The sequence below is a fragment of the Calidris pugnax genome, unplaced genomic scaffold (genome assembly GCF_001431845.1).
Source record: "Calidris pugnax isolate Ruff unplaced genomic scaffold, ASM143184v1 scaffold24, whole genome shotgun sequence".
Classification (NCBI taxonomy): domain Eukaryota; kingdom Metazoa; phylum Chordata; class Aves; order Charadriiformes; family Scolopacidae; genus Calidris; species Calidris pugnax.
The window spans coordinates 13,161,810-13,179,082 of NW_015090922.1; the positions used below are offsets into that span (position 1 = coordinate 13,161,810).

At 48.1% G+C, this 17,273-nt stretch overlaps 1 protein-coding gene across 1 annotated transcript; it reads right to left on the reverse strand.

Annotated features, from left to right (window-relative positions):
* Positions 1–3,078: 3,078 nt before the first annotated feature.
* On the reverse strand, positions 3,079–14,195 carry FOSL2 (FOS-like antigen 2). Its single transcript, XM_014951063.1, has 3 exons — positions 13,945–14,195; positions 10,218–10,325; positions 3,079–8,757 (listed from the first exon to the last, which is right to left on the reverse strand). The coding sequence occupies exons 1-3, from the start codon at positions 14,182–14,184 to the stop codon at positions 8,248–8,250; spliced, it is 858 nt and encodes a 285-aa protein (XP_014806549.1). The 5' UTR covers positions 14,185–14,195; the 3' UTR covers positions 3,079–8,247.
* Between the last annotated feature and the right edge of the window lie 3,078 nt (positions 14,196–17,273).

Genomic DNA, 17,273 nt, shown 5'->3' on the forward strand with positions numbered 1-17,273 from the left:
CCAGTCAGGTTTTGAATGTCTCCAAGGATGGAGACTCCACAAGCCTCTCTGGGCGGTCTTTGATCACCTTCACAGTGAAAAAGTTGTTTTCATGTCCTCTATTGCAAATTGTGGTAATTTCCTCTCATCCTGTCACTTGCTACTACTGGGAAGAGTATGACAACATCTCCTTTTCTCCCTGCTCCCATCAGGTATTTACACCCTTTGGTAAGATCCCTGAGCCTTCTTTTCTGAAGGCCAAACAATCCCAGCTCTCTTGGCCTCTCCTTCCAGCCTTGCCCTGTCTTCATCAAGGAAAATCCTCTCAAGATGTTTTGGATCTCACTACACTGGAACACGTATGGAAAACCTTCTTTTAAACCTCAGTCTTATGAAACTGTGCCACTTCCACCCAGGTTAAGAATCTGTCTGTGTGGCTCCTTGTGCTGACAGTGGCCAAGCTCTGCCACATGCCTCACTTCTGCTACGTGAAACAGAACAGAAAACACTGGATTCTTGAAACTGAATTCAAAAGCTTGTTATGACGACATGAAACTTCAGGGGGATCAGGTCGTAGACATCAGTAGGAGTAGGACCATAAGGTGGTGGTTTTTTTTTTAAAAAATGCATCATTTGTTCCACTTCGGGGTATCTGATGCAATAACCGTGTCACAGTTTTCCTCTGTCACATCCTTCCCACATGACAGTGGAAACATCACTTCAAACGAGCATTCTGGATGTTCTCCTTTCCCCCACACTCCCACTCCAGCTCTGCTTGCCATTAAGCTTTCTTCAGGTTTAGCACATGCTTACTCTTTCCATTGGCTGCAGAATTTCTACAGTGTTCTTGTAGATGCCCCTGCAGATTCTAGACAAAATTTTAAAAGTTTTTAAAAAAATAAATAAATTATCACCAAAAGCCTTCATCTGACAACTTGCCATCTCTGTTACGATATGTTCAGGTCACTCCTCTGGGCTTTTTCTTGCCATAAAGGCTCTGCCCCAGGTAGGGTCTCCCCTCCACTGAATAGGTAAGAAGACCAGACTTCCCACACATGCTGCCTAGAGAGATGAGCCAGTTCTTGGTACTTCACCATGAAACGTGACCTGAGGAAAGCCCAGAGATGAGTCTCACATCATGGGAAGCGGACAGGCAAAAGAGAATTTGCCATTCTCTTAATTTCACCTTCCCTCTCTTCATTCTTGTGCACACTAAAGACATCACTGGGAGGTGTACCAATCTTGATGGAAGAGTTCTTGGTGCAGATGCCCCTCACATCTTTTCCTTGCAAAAGGAACGGGTGCTCTCTCTTACAGCATGACTCTGCCCACCCCACTGTAACACACAGATCCCTCACTTGCACGCCAAGGTCTGGGCATCACAGGGTGGAGGGACGGTGAGCCTGTTTCAGAAGGAGGGGAAATTCCCTACGTGAAGTGGAGATCTAAAATGAGATGAGGATGTCGGGAAAAACACAATTTCCATGTGAATGTGGTAGAATTCGGCCTCCCACAGCTAGAAGACTGGTAGAAAACAGTTTGCTCTGCTGTGTAATTTTATCCTTCAAAACCAAATTATAGTAACTGGTGCGGGCATTCCAGCGTCTGTGAGCTAATGACGATAAAAGGCAGTCACGACCAGCCAGTGCTGGGAGGAAATCGGGTGGGAGGCCGGGCCTCACAACCAGCATTTGCAGATGAGCAACGTTAAGCCATTTCGAAGGGCGCTGTCAGCAGACAGGAGCTCAGGGAGCACTTCAGGTTGGAAGGAGGCAAGCAAGAACGTATCCTCCTGCTAGCCTTTTTTTTTGGGAAGGGGGCGGAGGGGGGATATGCTGCCAAAGGAGCCGGTTTGACAAAATCGAGGCTGGATGCCTTTGTGCTCCAGTGTAATGGGAAAGCCCTTCGTAAGGCAGGAAATCCTGGAGGCACTCCCCTTAGAGAAAGCCTATGTGCAGTAGGAGATCAAATGGGGACTCCCCCATGCCCGAGGCCTGTGGAGATAGATATTAAGAGATGATGCTCTTGTGTCCTTTGGCATATTTGCTTGTAATTGCCATGCCCCCAGAATAACTACTTTTTCCTTCATCCCCACCAGGACAAGTACATTTGGAAAAAGCCTCCCAAAGGCTCTCCCTCACCCACTGTGTCATCCTTGACCCCACAGAGTACTTGACCCCTAAGGCTGGCTCCTGTTCTACAGCCCCTATCATCCTATGTCGACTTCACGTCAACTTTCCTACAATATGGATTCCTGACAGCTGAGCTCACTTCACACAGGCATGTGCATGTATTCCCTGCTCTGGTGACTTATACCTTCAGCATTCCCCATGACTTCACAAATATTTTCATCCACCAAGCCCATAACTTACTCCAACCTCTCTCATCTCCCTCCCCATGGCACTGTGAGAACACAGGGGTTAAAAAATAAATAAATATTAAGGTGGGGGAATGGGGAGAAGAGAGAAGGACAGGGACAGGGACCAGCAGGAAGCCAAAGCAGACATTACTCTTCAGGAAACCCATGAGTAAGGAGCAGCTTGGCCTGGTGCCAGCTTGGCTAGCCATGACTCACCTAACATCTCCTGCCCACTACTGTTTGTTTTTTTGGGTTGGTTTTTTTTAAAAAAAAAAAAACTCAAATATAACATCCTTCACTCCTAACCTGGTATATCTGGGTTCCTTCCACTCCAGAGACTGCAGCTTTTCCCAGGTGAGCAAGGGAATCCCACATTAACATCCTCCTTACTACCAGTCAAACAACCATGCTCACCACCCCACCCCACGTTTTCAGAGCAGAAGCTTTCAGTCCTTCTGGCTGAGAAGGTGGACTGGAAAAAAATGAAAATAATAAAGTCACCTCAGCATGCATTTTCTAGCTCTATCCCTTTCCTTTTGAAGCCAAGATGAAAGGATTAATGCATTATTTGCCTTTTAGCCCAGGTGGTCTGCCCCGCTAGCCTCTGCCCCATTTACCATTGTTGCAGCCAACAGCTGTCTGGACTGCAGCTGCTCTAATCAAAGACACCCTGAAATGTGCTACAGCCGGGCACCTGGCAATGCCATACCCATTTGTTCATAGTGAAGGAACATGCAAGCTTTTAATTGTTCATGGCAAAGGGAGCTTTTTAATGACTTCAATTAACAGAGAGAGAAGAACTCCAGTTAGCTCTTGCTATACAAAAGAGTGTCCACAATGTCATTAAAACAAGATTTACAAGTGTCATAACTCTCAGCAGCATAGTCAACAATACAGCCAATCATTACAACTGAGCACCAAAGGAGAAGGGGAGGAACATCACACCACTGAGTAATGGGAGGAAAAAAAAAGAAGCAGGGGTAGGGGGGAAGGTGCAGAGGAAAAAAGAAAAGTCATTTTTTTTCTTTTCAGTCTAAATTGATTTTATTCTACAAAATGCTACTCAGTTAAAATTGTAAAAGCAAAACCATTTTAATATGTTCTTTCTTTCATAGCAGCAAGCTTTCTCTAACAAGCTTTTTGTTTTAGTGCAAATACTGTAGGCCTGTATTACAGTAAAATAACAAGAACAGAAGAGAGACAACACCAGAGAGACTGCCTCAGAGCTGAGATTCTCTGGGAACGATATCAAGATCACAATGAGCAAAGAAGGGTCCCAATTCAGCATTCACCTTTAAGAACCTCCTTGGCAGAAACTATTTCACCACAGACAAAAAAAGAAAAACCATGATCTAAAACTTTCGAGGAAAAAAAGAAAGAAAATGGTGCCCCCAAACCTTCAATAATCCTCATGGTCGCCTGTTAATCACTGAGGCTTGATTCCACCTCCAACACCCGCTTTGCAGCAGCAAAACGCTACTGATGCTTTCAGTTTGCTCCCAGGAGGGTGGAATCAGAATTAGGCCCTTTCTGTATCTGAGGATCTTAAAGTAGACTTTAGTGACACTAGTAACTTATCGCTCTAATAAAGATGCACTATCCCTTATCGATGTTACTTTGAACTACACAGTATATCAAGATATATACAACATCTTATCCTCTCACTGAGCAAAAACAATTGGATACCTATTTTCTACACATTTTAATATGGTTTTAATATCAAGTAGCCACAAACAAGAAAGTGGAATAACCCTTTAATCATACAGGATAGGAGGGGAACAATTAAGTAAAACAGGATGGGATTTTATTATTATCTTGTATTCTGAGATTTGTCCTCAACTCCACCTACTGTTCACAGAGGAATGATAATGCATCTTTAGAAACATATCTCTTTTTACATTTTATACAGACAACAACAAAACCCAGAATCTTTTATTTAAAGTATCGGAAAAAAAATAATAGCCTAAAAAAAGAAGATTGGAGTATTTTTAATGCTTTCTTTATTATATCCAAGTCTTGAACAGAAAAAAAAAAAAAGATGTAAACATGATAAATAAATAAGAAATAAAATGTAGATTGTTCCCCCCACCTCTTAAAATGTTTGACTTGGCCTTCCTAATGAAAATGAACTTGTAAGTATCATAAGAATAAGATTTCTTACATTTCAGAAGTCTGTTTTAGAATGGAAAAAAACCCCAACAAACCAACAACAAAAGGGAAAATAAAAAAAGAAGCAACAACCAAACACCAGGAATGTGAGTTGGGAGGATGTTAAATTAATGGCGGGCAGATCTGCTGGAGCAGGCACAAGACGGCTGCCTGCCAATAAATAATAAGATACCAGGGAGGAGGGGGGTGTCTTCGGTTTGTTTTCATTTAGTTTTTTCTTTTCATTTAGGATGAAGGCCAGGTGGATCCTACATACAGTAAGCAGCAAAATTAAAGGTTCAGATGAACTAAATAGATCATTTAAATAATAATTATAAAAACACAACAGAGAGCTACTGTCCCTGGTATGTTGGTCCCAAATCCCATCACACCACCAGCAGTTTGAGACTTACCCAGTCTCCACACCAATGAGAAAGGAATGGATGAAGGCAATGCCACAACTAGAAAGGGGGAAGGAGGAACGAGGGCAAAATTGGAATGACAAATATCACCTGGAAGCTGAATGTTTCCTTCAATGCAGCTGCTACTGCTCCTCCCAGTTTGGCATTGATTAATTTAAGATGTTATTGGAGGCTTCATTGGGCCAGTCACTAGGGGGTTGACCCAGTACCAGCTGAAATTCCCTGGGCCTTTTTCTATTGACTTCAACGATTCTTGGTCAGACACCAGTCATAACAGCTCCCACATTCCCATTACATGCAGAACATGGAGACACTGTACATTTATGAATTGGCAGGGAAGGTACTCATGGAAAATACTGTTTTGGGGATGGGGAAGACAGTCAATTCCCAAAAAGCACAGCAGTAAACCTGAAAAGAAGAATGTAGGGCCAGATCAAAAGAGCAGCAGAGCTCAAGCTGTACCTGTCTGCCAGAAACTAAACAAAAGTAAGGCTGATCCCCAAAATACAGAAGGCAGGAGACCAGCGATCCCAACCCAGATGGGCTGAGGGACAAAATAGGCAGGCACAAGATATTCAGAGCTTTTTCCAGATAGTGGAAAATTAATTTTCCAGGCAGTTGCATATGGCTCCTGTCAGTATCACAGCACAGGAAAGGGGACCCTCCTGTCCTGTCTCTGAGAAGGTCAATGAGAAGGCAGCAGGCAGTGGGCAAAGGCCAGCTGCAGCACCTTTTGGCAATGATTCAGCAAGCAAAAGCAAAGGTTGGCTTTTGTTGTTCCACGAGGAGTTCAGCTCACTGGGGTTTGAGGAGGCACCTGACTTCCTGAAACCCCTAGTAGGAATGGTCCTGTTCTCCTGATCCTGGGCAGCTGGCCTCAAAAGTAGCTGCATCACTTTAGGATTCACCATTTGGCAGTGTTCCATTCTGCCCAAAAATGGGTGGAAATGACACACAGAGATGTTATATTGAACAGTTTTAGATTCTCAATCCAGATTGGTCCAAACAAGCATCTGTCAAAACAGAGACAGTTAGACCTACATAAAACCCTATCAAAACAGGATCTTCTGTGCTAACTACAGGAAGTTTAGAGTCTACTTTGTTAAAAAATAAGTTCTGATGTTCACATAAGGAGAAGAGAACTCCTTCATCAATTTTACTTATGTGTAAGCTCAATTTGAAACCTCTAGCACCAGAACAATGAAGGAAGTGTTTAAGCAATAAAGAAAAAGCCTGAATCACAATCAGCTTTATGAAGCAAAAAGATCACTCATATCTTTCTATTTTTGGCAGGTTTGGTAAACACCTGGGTTTAAAAATAATAGTAATAATAAAAAAGCAAAGCCACCTTTAGAGCCAAAGTAGTGTCCCTTTGAAATAATTCAAGGAATGGTCAATGGCCAGGGCTTGAGGGAAGCCAGCCCTGCTGAGTAAAGGTCCAGTTTCACAAGACTGAACCCTATTAATTCCCAGTAGAGTTGGTAGGGACTGCAGCAGTTTAGTATCTCACAGCACTGGCCCTATAATCGCATATTGCATTTCTCCAGGTCCAGCCTGACCAAGAAATACCCTGGTTTCAGTCGATTAAAAAAAATAATAATATAAAAGGACAAGAAAATCTCATGCCAAAATAAATAGCTGCCACCACAGCTTCAACAGGCAGGACTAAACAGCTCTCCACTAAGTGGCTTCGCTGGCCAGGTGGGCAACCCTAGTGTGCACATGGTCATGGTTTGTCAGTGCCTTGAGATCAACAGGAATTGAGCTCGGATCCAAGCGGGAATAGATTAGGTACATGACTGTTTTCAGTAGTGAACATCAGCACTGGAGAGCTTGTGCCCTCTGTAAGTACTTAGAAGTAGCAGCCAAGCCCACAGGCTGGAGAAGACAGGACCCAGGGCTAGGGGAAGAGCCCTCTGATATTTTTTTTGTCTTCAGGCCAATCAACCCCAACAAAACCAGGTCAATTACAACACAAAAAAGAGGCCAAAGACCAAGCTGCAAATAACAGTAATTGATTTTCTTCCACAGCAAATTGTCATTCATAACCAGAGGTTATCAGAAGCTCTGTTCTAGTTCAAACAGGTCATCACTTCAACCATGCCATTCCTGGCTGGTCAGGAGCACCTCGTGGCCTGTGCTGGAGGTTGGACCGCTGCCTTCTCCCCAACCTTGGAAATTGGGAATCTCTCAGCAAACAACACACGTTACTATCAACTGGTGGATGGGCGCTGCTTTGTTTCCTAACAATGAAGAAGTCAGCAAGGGGACAGCTAGCTAGTTTCGCCCTCTTATCTGCTGCCAGTCTCCATCCTAGATTTATAGGCACGTGGTGCCACCTCTTTTTCAGTAGCATGTTCTGCAAATATGGCCAAGGGGAGGGGAGGGTTTACTAACAGGAAGAGATCAGCCTCTGAGTCAGGAGCCCTGACAGGGAGGAAGATGCAATACTCTCTAGACAGCGGGCAGCCCAGGAAAAGTAAACAACAAGCAGCAGATTTGATATCCACTGAACTGGGGTAAAACCCTGCCAAGATACTGGTTAAGTGCCAGCCCAGCAGCTTTCCTGATGCTACTTTGGCCCTGAGATGCTAACTTGTTTTTTGAGGAGCCCAAGGGGATAAATATATCTATATTTTAAAAAGAAAAAAAAAAGGCTTTTGCATGAGCCTCCTGCTGTCTCTGCTGTGTCTGTGCCCCAGGCCAGAGTTACAAGCTCTGCCCTTGCCACTGAGCCCTCGGGCTCCTCTTGGTTCTCTCTCCCACAGACCTCCCAGCCATCCCCCTACAAGTTTCCCACAGCCTGTCCCAAGAGGAAAGATCCTAACAAGCCTTTAGAGTTCAGAGCAACTGGATGAAATGTCATGGGATCAACAACATTGGAAATGATAAGCAGAGAGAGAGAGAGAGAGGGGGAAAAAGAAGTTGTAAGATCAACTAACCAGAATGATCTAAGCACAGAGCACAACCAATCAGATCAATTCACAAAGGAAAGGGATGACTAGCAACCGTCTGCAGCTCGCCTTCAGTCCTGGCCAGGAGTGCTCCCCAAGTCCACTATGGCCATGAAGAGGTTTCCATAGGCAGCCCTACAGAGGGGACATCACCCTCTCCAAACAGTCCTGGCACGTCAGTCCCACCCTTGTCGTTTCCTGCCTCCAGGGAGCTGGCGTTGGTCTTCACTCTGCTTCCCGGAGCTGCAGCACTTCCCCATCCTTGTTCTTGCTGCCCTTGTGCTTGAACGATCCTGTGCTTGTCTCTAATCCCATGGAGAGGGGCTCCCCCCATGGTGCTGGGGGGCAATGTAACACACCGGCAAAATGGGGGGCTGCAGGGGGATTACAACGCCAGCAAGGTGGGAGAGTTCAAGGAATCCGAGGACTGGTCACCGCTGCTGCTGCTCCTCCGGTGAGCTTTGGAGCAGGACTCAGACGGGGAGAGAGGAGACTCCTGATCCAACACGTTGGGGTAGGTGAACACCAAGTTGGAGGAGCCAGGAGTGATGGCTGGTGTTGAGGTCACCACGATGGGAGTGTTGAGTGCCTCCTCCCCGTAAAAACCTCCAGCAATGCTGATGGGCTTAATGACAGACCTCTGGGCTTTGTCAAGGACCAAAGAGGAAGATGGGATCTCTTCCTCCACAGGCTCCTGCTTCACCACCACCGCTCCGCTCGCTCCAGTCCGAACGCTCTGGAGGCTGCTGGATGGTGGACTCCGACGTTCCTCAGGGCTGATTTTGCACACAGGACTGTGAGCGACCAGCATAAACTCCAGCTTCTCCTTCTCCTTCTGGAGCTCAGCAATCTCCTTTTGCAGCACTGACTTCTCCTCCTCCAGCACTTCAGTTTCCTGCAGACAAAAAGGGAAAAATTCAGTATCAGAGGCTCTGGCACTGCTCCTCACCTGGGACATGGCCATTGAGTCCAGTTCCCAGACTCTTCAGGAGCCAAGCATGCACCAGGTCATTGTGAGCCGAGCATCTTGCGTTTCATGTGTCTACCAGTAAGCTATTCTCAAACTTCACTGATCTAGGGGTCTTCTCATGAGTTTACCTTAATTTTCTCATGGCCAGCTTCTAGCATTTTTTCTTGGCCTGTGACTTAAATAACTGTTCTCTCCTTGCTATCTGCCTAATAGACACTTCTAAGAGAGGACTCAGATCTCCTCTCATATTTTTTTATGTTGGGTAAGTCACGTTCTTTTCACTTCTTAGACAGCAATCTTTAAACTGTTTCAATTTTCTGTCTGTAGTGTGTATTCCAGGTAAGGTCTGACACTTGCCTGACTCTTGCATAAAGGAGTAACACTTTCATCTCCACTGGATCTTCCCTTGATGCATCCTTGGATTGATACATTTCCCTTTCCCATGGTCACATCACACTGATGGCTTACAGTCAATCTGGGAGCAATTAGTACCTTCCTATGTGAGGAGCTCACCATTTTACAGAAGTACTCACCCTCAGTCCTTCAGCATATGACTTCCCACTTTGCACTCCTTTCGATTCTATTCCTTTAGTCATGATAATCCTTAAGTTCTTCCTATAGGATGTCCTGCCTTCCCTACACTGAGAATACCTGCTGAATTTGAGTCAGCAGCACGTTTCACTGGCATGCTTTCACTGCTGCTGCTGTGCCTTGTTAATAGGATGATGGAATACAACCAGCCCCAGGCTGGTTCTTGAGCAGAAGTGCTGGGGCCTTCCCTCCAGCTTCTTTCAACACAACCCATCCTTGTCTCCTCTTCAGCCAGTCCCTTACCCACCCCATGGTTCTTGCACTCATCCCTACCTTCTCCAGTTTAACTAGTTATTTCCCCTGTGGCACCAGACCACATGTCTCTGCGGTGCTTTCTTTGTGTAGGAAATCAATTACCCTCGCCAAAGAAAGATTAGCCTAAAGGATGTAGCTTTAATATGTACGCATAACATCTGCCTTGTTTTCTACTGCTTTTGGATGATCTTGCTGTCTTCAGTGCTTTTGCTCCCAAAGCCTGCCTTTGAGGCATGCATCATCTTTATTTCCACTTACAGAGGGATAGCAACAGTAGTGAGACTGGTGCTAGTTGGGAGGCGAGCTCCTAGGACATTTTGGGCATCAGCAAGGGAAATTTAAGCTCCTGAGCTCCAGGCCTGAGCCCTCACCACCATTAATGTAGGAGCAACACCACCAGGCAGCCTTGGAAGGGGAAGACAGCATGTGTTTCGTTGCATCTTCCTCAAACATGCTACTGAAGGGAGAGCAAGCAATGCCCTGCGAGCTGGTCCAAAGGGTGGGCGACAAGGAAGGAGAAATGTATGCAGAGCACGTACCGCCTGGAGTTTCTCTGTGAGCTCTCGACGCCTGTTACGACACTTAGCAGCTGCCAGCTTGTTCCTCTCTCTCCGGATCCTTCGCTTCTCTTCTTCCTCGGGCGACAGCTGTGGGCAAGTGCCAAGAAAACCCACAATCAGATCTGAGCAAGGCATTCCTTGAAGTTTGTGAGGATTTAACCGCAACGCAAAGGAAAAAGGTCTGATCCAGCAGGATGCTGAGCACTCCCCCTCTTCACTGATGTCAGCAGAAGATGAAAGCGCGCAGTATCTCTGCCTGCTCCTCACCCTTCTGTTAAGACCCGGTGAAGATGGAGCGGGGAGCAAGGGGAAGATTGTGTAAGAGGACAGTGAATCTGCACCGAGGCCAAACAGATAAAAGATGCTCTGATTGTTTCACAACTTGGGTGGTACGTTAAGCAAAAGCAGAGCACGATGTTGTAAGTGCCTCTTTCTTGAAAGAAAATATCTGCTGCTTCCCACACAAAAATAGTTGTTAGCTTGAAGGTCGGGGATGGGGTGGAGGGGGAGACAGGGAAATCAGCAGAGCTCCCATGAAGTCCATGAAGCAACAGTGATTTATACCACCCAAAAATCTGACCTCAGATTTTTGAGCACTCAGCGAGATAACACACTGTGCTTCTTGCATCAGCAGGCAAGGCTCCAGCGATATCAAGGGCTTCCTGAGGCCAGCTGACATCCTCGCTGATGTAAATCAGGAGCAATTCCATAGAAACCCATCGAGCGACATTTGCGAAACCAGAGGAAGTGAGCAGGAGCCCACAAGATCTGGTCAAGTCAGGCCTAGCTTCTGGGGTTTGAGATGAGGTTTTACAAATCCCAGCAGCAGATAGGTCTGCACTGCCGCCAAGGCCGGGGAGCGGGTAGAGTGCTGCGTGAAGGGAGCTGGCATGGCTGCACAGCTTAGTGCTGTGGCCACATGGAGCTGGGAGAAGCCACCAGCCCTGGGGATTCAGGGCACACGCTGGGCTGTGCATCCCTCCTCCGCTGCAGACCGACCCCACACCCTGTGCTTCAGCCTCACCAGGCTTTGAACCCGGGTCTGCAAATGAAAGCGAAAGGAGCGCCCTGCAAAGCACGTGTGGGATCTCACCTAGAGCCAGCGGAGAATGGAAAGAAAAACCTTTCCCTAAGAGCTTTCAGTTTTAATATCTTTAGGGACTGTCAAAATCACAAATGAGACATTCACCTTCTTATTACCATTTCTTTTTAGCGTTAGTTTTACTCTAACCTCATTCTGGTTTGTTTTGGTTTGCTTTATTTCCTTAATTTCAATCTTCACAGTTTTGGGGATTACTTCAGCATCTGGGCATTCCCCTCGCTCAGTTCTGCTTTTTTTTAAAAAAAAAAAATTATTTTAGGGGATCTAGCCTGTGCCTGCGATTTCACCTGCATGCAGCGCGAGCTCCTGGATGTGCACCGAGCAGTACAAGCTCTTCAGGACATGGGCTTTATGTCCTGAAACTTTTCCATCAGCAGATCGCAGCGCTCCATCTCGGGGTGGGGGGCACCTCCACCCTGTTGGGCAGCAGCCAGCGGGGCTTTGGCATATTCCCCTCCCAGTAAGGAGCTCCCGCAGGCACCACTCTCCCCAGCATGGCCCTGCCTGCTTGGTTCCCAGCCCGCATGTGTGCAGGGTAAAAATGTATTTGCACACAAGTGTTGGCGATACGGCACAGCGTTAAGCGTGCCCACAGACTCTGTGTTGACTTGGGGCCTCTGCGTACAGTTTCCCAGAGCCCTTTCGTGCTTCAGAAGCACAGACCTCACTGAAATATCTTGGGACCGAAATTTCTCCTCCCGGGGCCTTCAGTTATTTTTAAATTATCTGTCTCGGAGGCTATGCTTTGCGAAAAATCTCATAGCTGGAGCTGAAGCCCCTAATCTGGACGTGCTTAACGTTCTACCAGGTCTAAAAAGGAATATTCTGTCAGCGGTTGCTGGATTTGTTTGAAAGCAGTTGGATTTGGCACTCTTCGTGCCCCTGCTGTAAGCGTTATCTGTAGCTTGTCCAAGCCCAATACGTGCGTTCGCTGGCAGAAACGTTCATCAAAACAGGCTCTTTTCATAAAGCGTTACACAATGTTTTCCAAAAAGGCACTCCGATGCAGCGTTCAAAGCACCAACAGCGGAAACCTGAGCCAAAGAGCCACGGTAGAGCGCCCGGGTACTGCCTTAGCACGTGTCTAATCAAAAGGACTTGGCTTTGAATGACCCACAATGAACGGCTTGCAAACAAGCCACAGGCCAGGAATTGCTTGGCAGGCATCCTTCAGCAAATAACTCCCAACAACAAATAAAGCGGAGAATATGGTGATCTCTTCACGGCCAATTTGTGAACACAGAGGCAGCATTTGTCAAACAAATTAGTTGTTGCTAATTATTCCCCCAGTTCTCATGAGAGCTTCCCTGGCTTTGGATACCAGCCCTGCACGCAGGGAACTGGGAGGTAGCTCCGGCTGGTGGAAAGGGCTGGCACGTACCCCAAACCACCATGGCTACCCCATCCTTTCTCCCAAAAAGGGGTCTCGGGTGTGCACAGAAGGTGTAGCTCACTCCGGACAAGCAACTTTAACCCCTTCCTGCCCATTCGGTCTAAACCAGACAGCGAGTCCGTATAAAATAATCCGACTGTGAATCAAAACAGATGACGTGGAAGTAAAAGTCGGGCTGGTGGAGTCTTATTAGAAACAGACCTCATGCAACAGCGTGTGCTCGTGTTCTGAGGGTGCGCAGTGCATCTCCTTACACTGCTCTGCAGCGACCCACACAACTGCTGCTTGGGAATAATTCAGGGCGAGCTAGATTACTCAGACCTTTTGGGTTTGTTTTGTTTTGTTGTTTTTTTCTCCCCCAAAGAAATCAGCCTAGCACTGTGGATAGCTATTCACCAGACAGCCCTTGAGAAGGCTGTTTATTTCCAAGAGGAGACTGAGAGGGCTGAAAGGAATTCCAGCAGATGAGATGCCTGCATCTAGTCCACTGCCCTGCTCCAGCACCGGATCAAGGGTTCTAGCTCAATGGTCCCATCAGGAGGCGGAGCACAGGGCAGCAGTGGTACAAGCCACCCCATCCCAGTTATGAAAATGGCACTGGGTTGGGAGTAGAAAGTCTCTGCTTATGGGATCCCCACCTCACCACTGGAAGGAGATCCAGTGCTAGCATGTTTGTAGTGGGAAGGTGGGTTTAGAACACAGGCAACCAGAAGGCTCTTGCTACTAGAGTCAAGATGCTCCAGGGAAGCTGTTCCTCCCTGCACAGTGCTGGCAGGTAGTGGTGGTATCACCCAAAAGTAAGACTAGAGAAGCGTTAGCGGCCACAGAGCAGATATAAAACACCAGCTGATGTAATTCGGGTGTCGGGTTTGTAAAGGACCCGTGTAAAAGCTCCTCCGCTTGCTCAAAGGTTTCACCCTGCCTAGAGTGGCAGAGACACTCAAAGTGAAACCCAGGGCTCGACTTCAGAGTTTCACCTGCTTTTGAAACCGAGCCGCAATGCGGCCCAGCGGTGCGAAGCGTTTGATGGAGGTTGGGTAAGTCTCACCATACGATGAGGAAGCAGCACTAGAATCACCCTCTGGCTTACACCCTGCGTCACCCTGAGAAACCCCAGCGCTTGTACGGCCGAGGGGACAGACCTCGGCGCTCCCCTGCAGGGCTGGGAGATCCCAAGGGAGGGCAGGGGGAATCTCCCCCGCCGTGGTTACCTGCTCGTCTCTTCGTCTCCGTCCCACTGTGGTCCCGATGGTTTTGATGACACCAGGTCGCTGAAGGGCTGTGTGTCCGGCCACTGAGGACAGCGGGGGCAGCGGGTGGCCGTAGGGGTGCGAACGAGAGTAAGGGCTTGACATGGATGTGATGACGGTGGGCTGGACCATCCACTGCAGGTCTTGGCTGGTTGTGATGGCGTTGATCGTAGGGATAAAAGCACTGCCTGATCCTGGCATATCTACTCGAAATTTCTAGGAGGAAAGGCAGGGGAGAAAAGAGAGAGAGAGAGAGAGAAGAAACCATCAATGAAAGCAGAACGCTTAGTCAGAAACCAGCTAGGCCCTCAGGAGCAGCAGCAGTGAGGATCAAAGCAGCACCTGAAGCGAAGGCACTGGTGCCCCTGCAGCATCCCGGGCTGCCCCCGCCACCGCAGCCCCCCGAGGAAGGCACTGGGCTCAGGCACTTCCCCTCCGGAGCAGCCCCGTCCTCTGCCAGCCCCCTTCCTCATCCCCCCTACACCTCCCCAGCATCTCCTACACCAACCTCCCCTCCTGGGCAGCGTCCCCACTGCCACCGCCTCCCGCCGGTGCCCACCGCTCCTTCCGGCGTGGAGCGAAAGGGGAATTAAGGAGTTTCTAGAAAAAAACACTTCTCTGCCAGTCCAAAGAAAAGGAAGAGAAACTTCAGTTCTCTAATGCCGATACCAAGCCTTCTTCTACCAATGGATTCCCCTGAAATTTGGGGTCGGTCCACAGAGGGTTTGGTAGGGCAAGAACGGCAGCTTGCTTCTCGTTCAGTGGTTCTGTGCCCGCCACACACACAGGGCCAGAAAGCCAGCCCCAGGACGGCTACCTGCGAGGATATGCATTTTAATAGCAGCCTATAAAATAGGTCTTAGGATTCAGATCGGACAAGTTCCCTGCAGCTCTCTGCACTGTCTAGACAAAACAAGGCAGCAGTAAAACCAAGGCAGGTAATGATCTCCTCCAAAATACATGTACACCTTGTTTCAGACAGAGGTAAATCCATCTGGATAATATGCTGGCACTAAACTGCAAGGAAAACAATCGCTTGTCCCCGGAGGGGAAAGCAGGGGAGAAAGAATGTTTTTGTCTATGCAGAGCTCCTTCAGGAGGCTTTCAATGGTTCGACTCGGTTTTACAGACAGACATGCCTTGCTCCAGCAATCGCTGTGCAAGGGACAGGGCTCGCAGGACCAGCAGCCCTCACTGCCACCGACTGGTCAGCCTTGAAAAGATCTCATGAAAAATGCACATTCTGGGGTCAACAAACTAGCTTCCCAGAGAAGGGAGAGCCCTTGCATCAGCCTAACCTCAGCTAAGGTAAGCGTCCCAGATAAGGGACAGCACTTCAACACAGATTTCCTTTTCAGGGTGTGCCTAGTCAAGCACCTTAAGTGCTTTGTTAAACCAAGGCTACTGCAAATAGTATTTCACATTCTGATAGCTACAGCACTTGGGGCCAGTATTAGCCATGAGAAGTCCAGCTGCCAACGCCTGGAGACCAGAAGATCCAGTTTGAATACCGACAAATGCCGACTTACAGCTTCGGACAGCTCAAAATCTAGCAAGAAAGGACAAGAGAGGGAAGGAGTGAATCAAGTTAAGTGGGTGGGGGAATTACACAGGCAGGATGACACTGGCTCTAAGACCTTGGCAAAAGCCCCACCAGAACCTCAGAGATTCACCTGGAGCTCGAGTCCAGCACAGCCTCAGCGTAGCCCACATTTCAGTGCATGCCATCTTTGTGACCTCTCTCAATTAACTGAGGGTTGGAGCTGCAAACTGTCAACACTACAGAGGAATTTACAGGCGCAAATCCCTTTTGCTCTGCCCAGCGTAGGTCGTGGCCACATGGCACAGGAGAGGATGGATGCCTTGACGCCTCCACAACCATAACACTATAACAAAGGGATCTTAACCTCACAGCAGGGAGGAAGGTCAAGGCTAGTTAAACCACAAGTGCTCAGGGGACGCAAGTTCAGCGTCCAGCTCCACAAGCGGCTTCTGCCATGACTTTTACCCACCTGTACCACCATCCCTCCTGTACCCAAAAAGCAGAAAAGAAAAATTCTTGCCTTCTTTGCAGGGACCCTAGAAAGCTATGGCTGCAAAACGCACTGAGATCTTTTGGTGCTTTGCTGTGCGAAGACGCTGTTTGCGTTCCAGAGGAAATGACCTTTGCAGCAGTGCCACTGCACCCTGTGACACCCAACAACCTGCTCAAATTTCCCCCATCGGAGGTCGGGAGAGTCAGACCCATCTCCAAATCAGTCACATAATATAGAAGTGTCTGACACAAAGATCCAACTCTGAGTTATCGGTGAAGTGACTGCTCCACTTGTAGTCACTCTTGTATTCAACCCAGGACCCTTCTCAAACACTACTGGAGGTCTCCTGGACAGGGAGCTGCTCACTTCAGCCACGTCCCAAGCTCCAGCATGCCTGCTTGCAGACCCAGGGAAGAGATCATTGGGCTTGCAGTCCCTCTCGGTGTCATGCTCCACCTCTGTCACCAGCTTCCTTTCTAAGCCCTTGAAATAGCTTATAAAAATTCCCCAAACCTTTATTCTGTATTTTCCAAAGGCAATTATTTTTCCCAGATAACTAATTGAGGGTCATGCTACTGCGACAGGCTGAATCTTCAGAAATGGGGCGCTCAGGCTACTGCTGGGTTTTACAGGCATTGCTTCCTGACTGGTCAGGCTTTCCCCACATACTTGGCTTTCCCTGCTAGGACACTGCACTGGCTTGGATCTGCTGTGCCGAAATGCTGCTGCCCCCTGTCCCTGACTCTGCCTGGTGGCCATCGTCTCTGACCCCTGGGACACTGCTGGTTTCAGCAGCAGCAAGCCCCAAGTTCCCTGCCACCTTCCCTGCACAGTCCCTTTTGGCATCAGCCTTCTCACGTTGGAGCTCCAGACCTCGCCCCAAACTGTAGCCCCAACTCTGCTCTCTCTTCAGAGAGCTTCGATCCCCCTGGCAGCTCTGCCTGCCCTCACCCACCTCCCCATTGTTCCTCTTTCCAGACCCCCTCCTGCCACTTCCTCACCCAGGACACCCACAGCCCTCTTCTCCTGACCCAGGAGAGGCTCCTGGAGGCAACTCTCTGCCACCTCTCGTTTCTCCTTATCTAAGAGGAATTCACAGTACTGCAGAAAAGATGTGGCGATGGCCAGTTTGCAGGGCTGCCCATGTGCCACAAAGCCACCGCTCTCCTTCTCACCCAAGCAACACGCAGAGAAAGGCATCATTAAAAAAAAACAACAAACAAAAACCAAAATAACAACTAAACAGCAAACAGA

What these genes read in the sequence shown, in the direction of transcription:
- FOSL2 (XM_014951063.1), bottom strand. Translation starts at nt 14,184, where the DNA reads ATGCCAGGATCAGGCAGTGCTTTTATCCCTACGATCAACGCCATCACA. An exon ending in GGAGACGAAGAGACGAGCAG is followed by an intron (nt 10,326 to 13,944) that starts GTAACCACGGCG and finishes ACTTGCCCACAG; the next exon opens with CTGTCGCCCGAGGAAGAAGA. An exon ending in TCACAGAGAAACTCCAGGCG is followed by an intron (nt 8,758 to 10,217) that starts GTACGTGCTCTG and finishes TTTTGTCTGCAG; the next exon opens with GAAACTGAAGTGCTGGAGGA.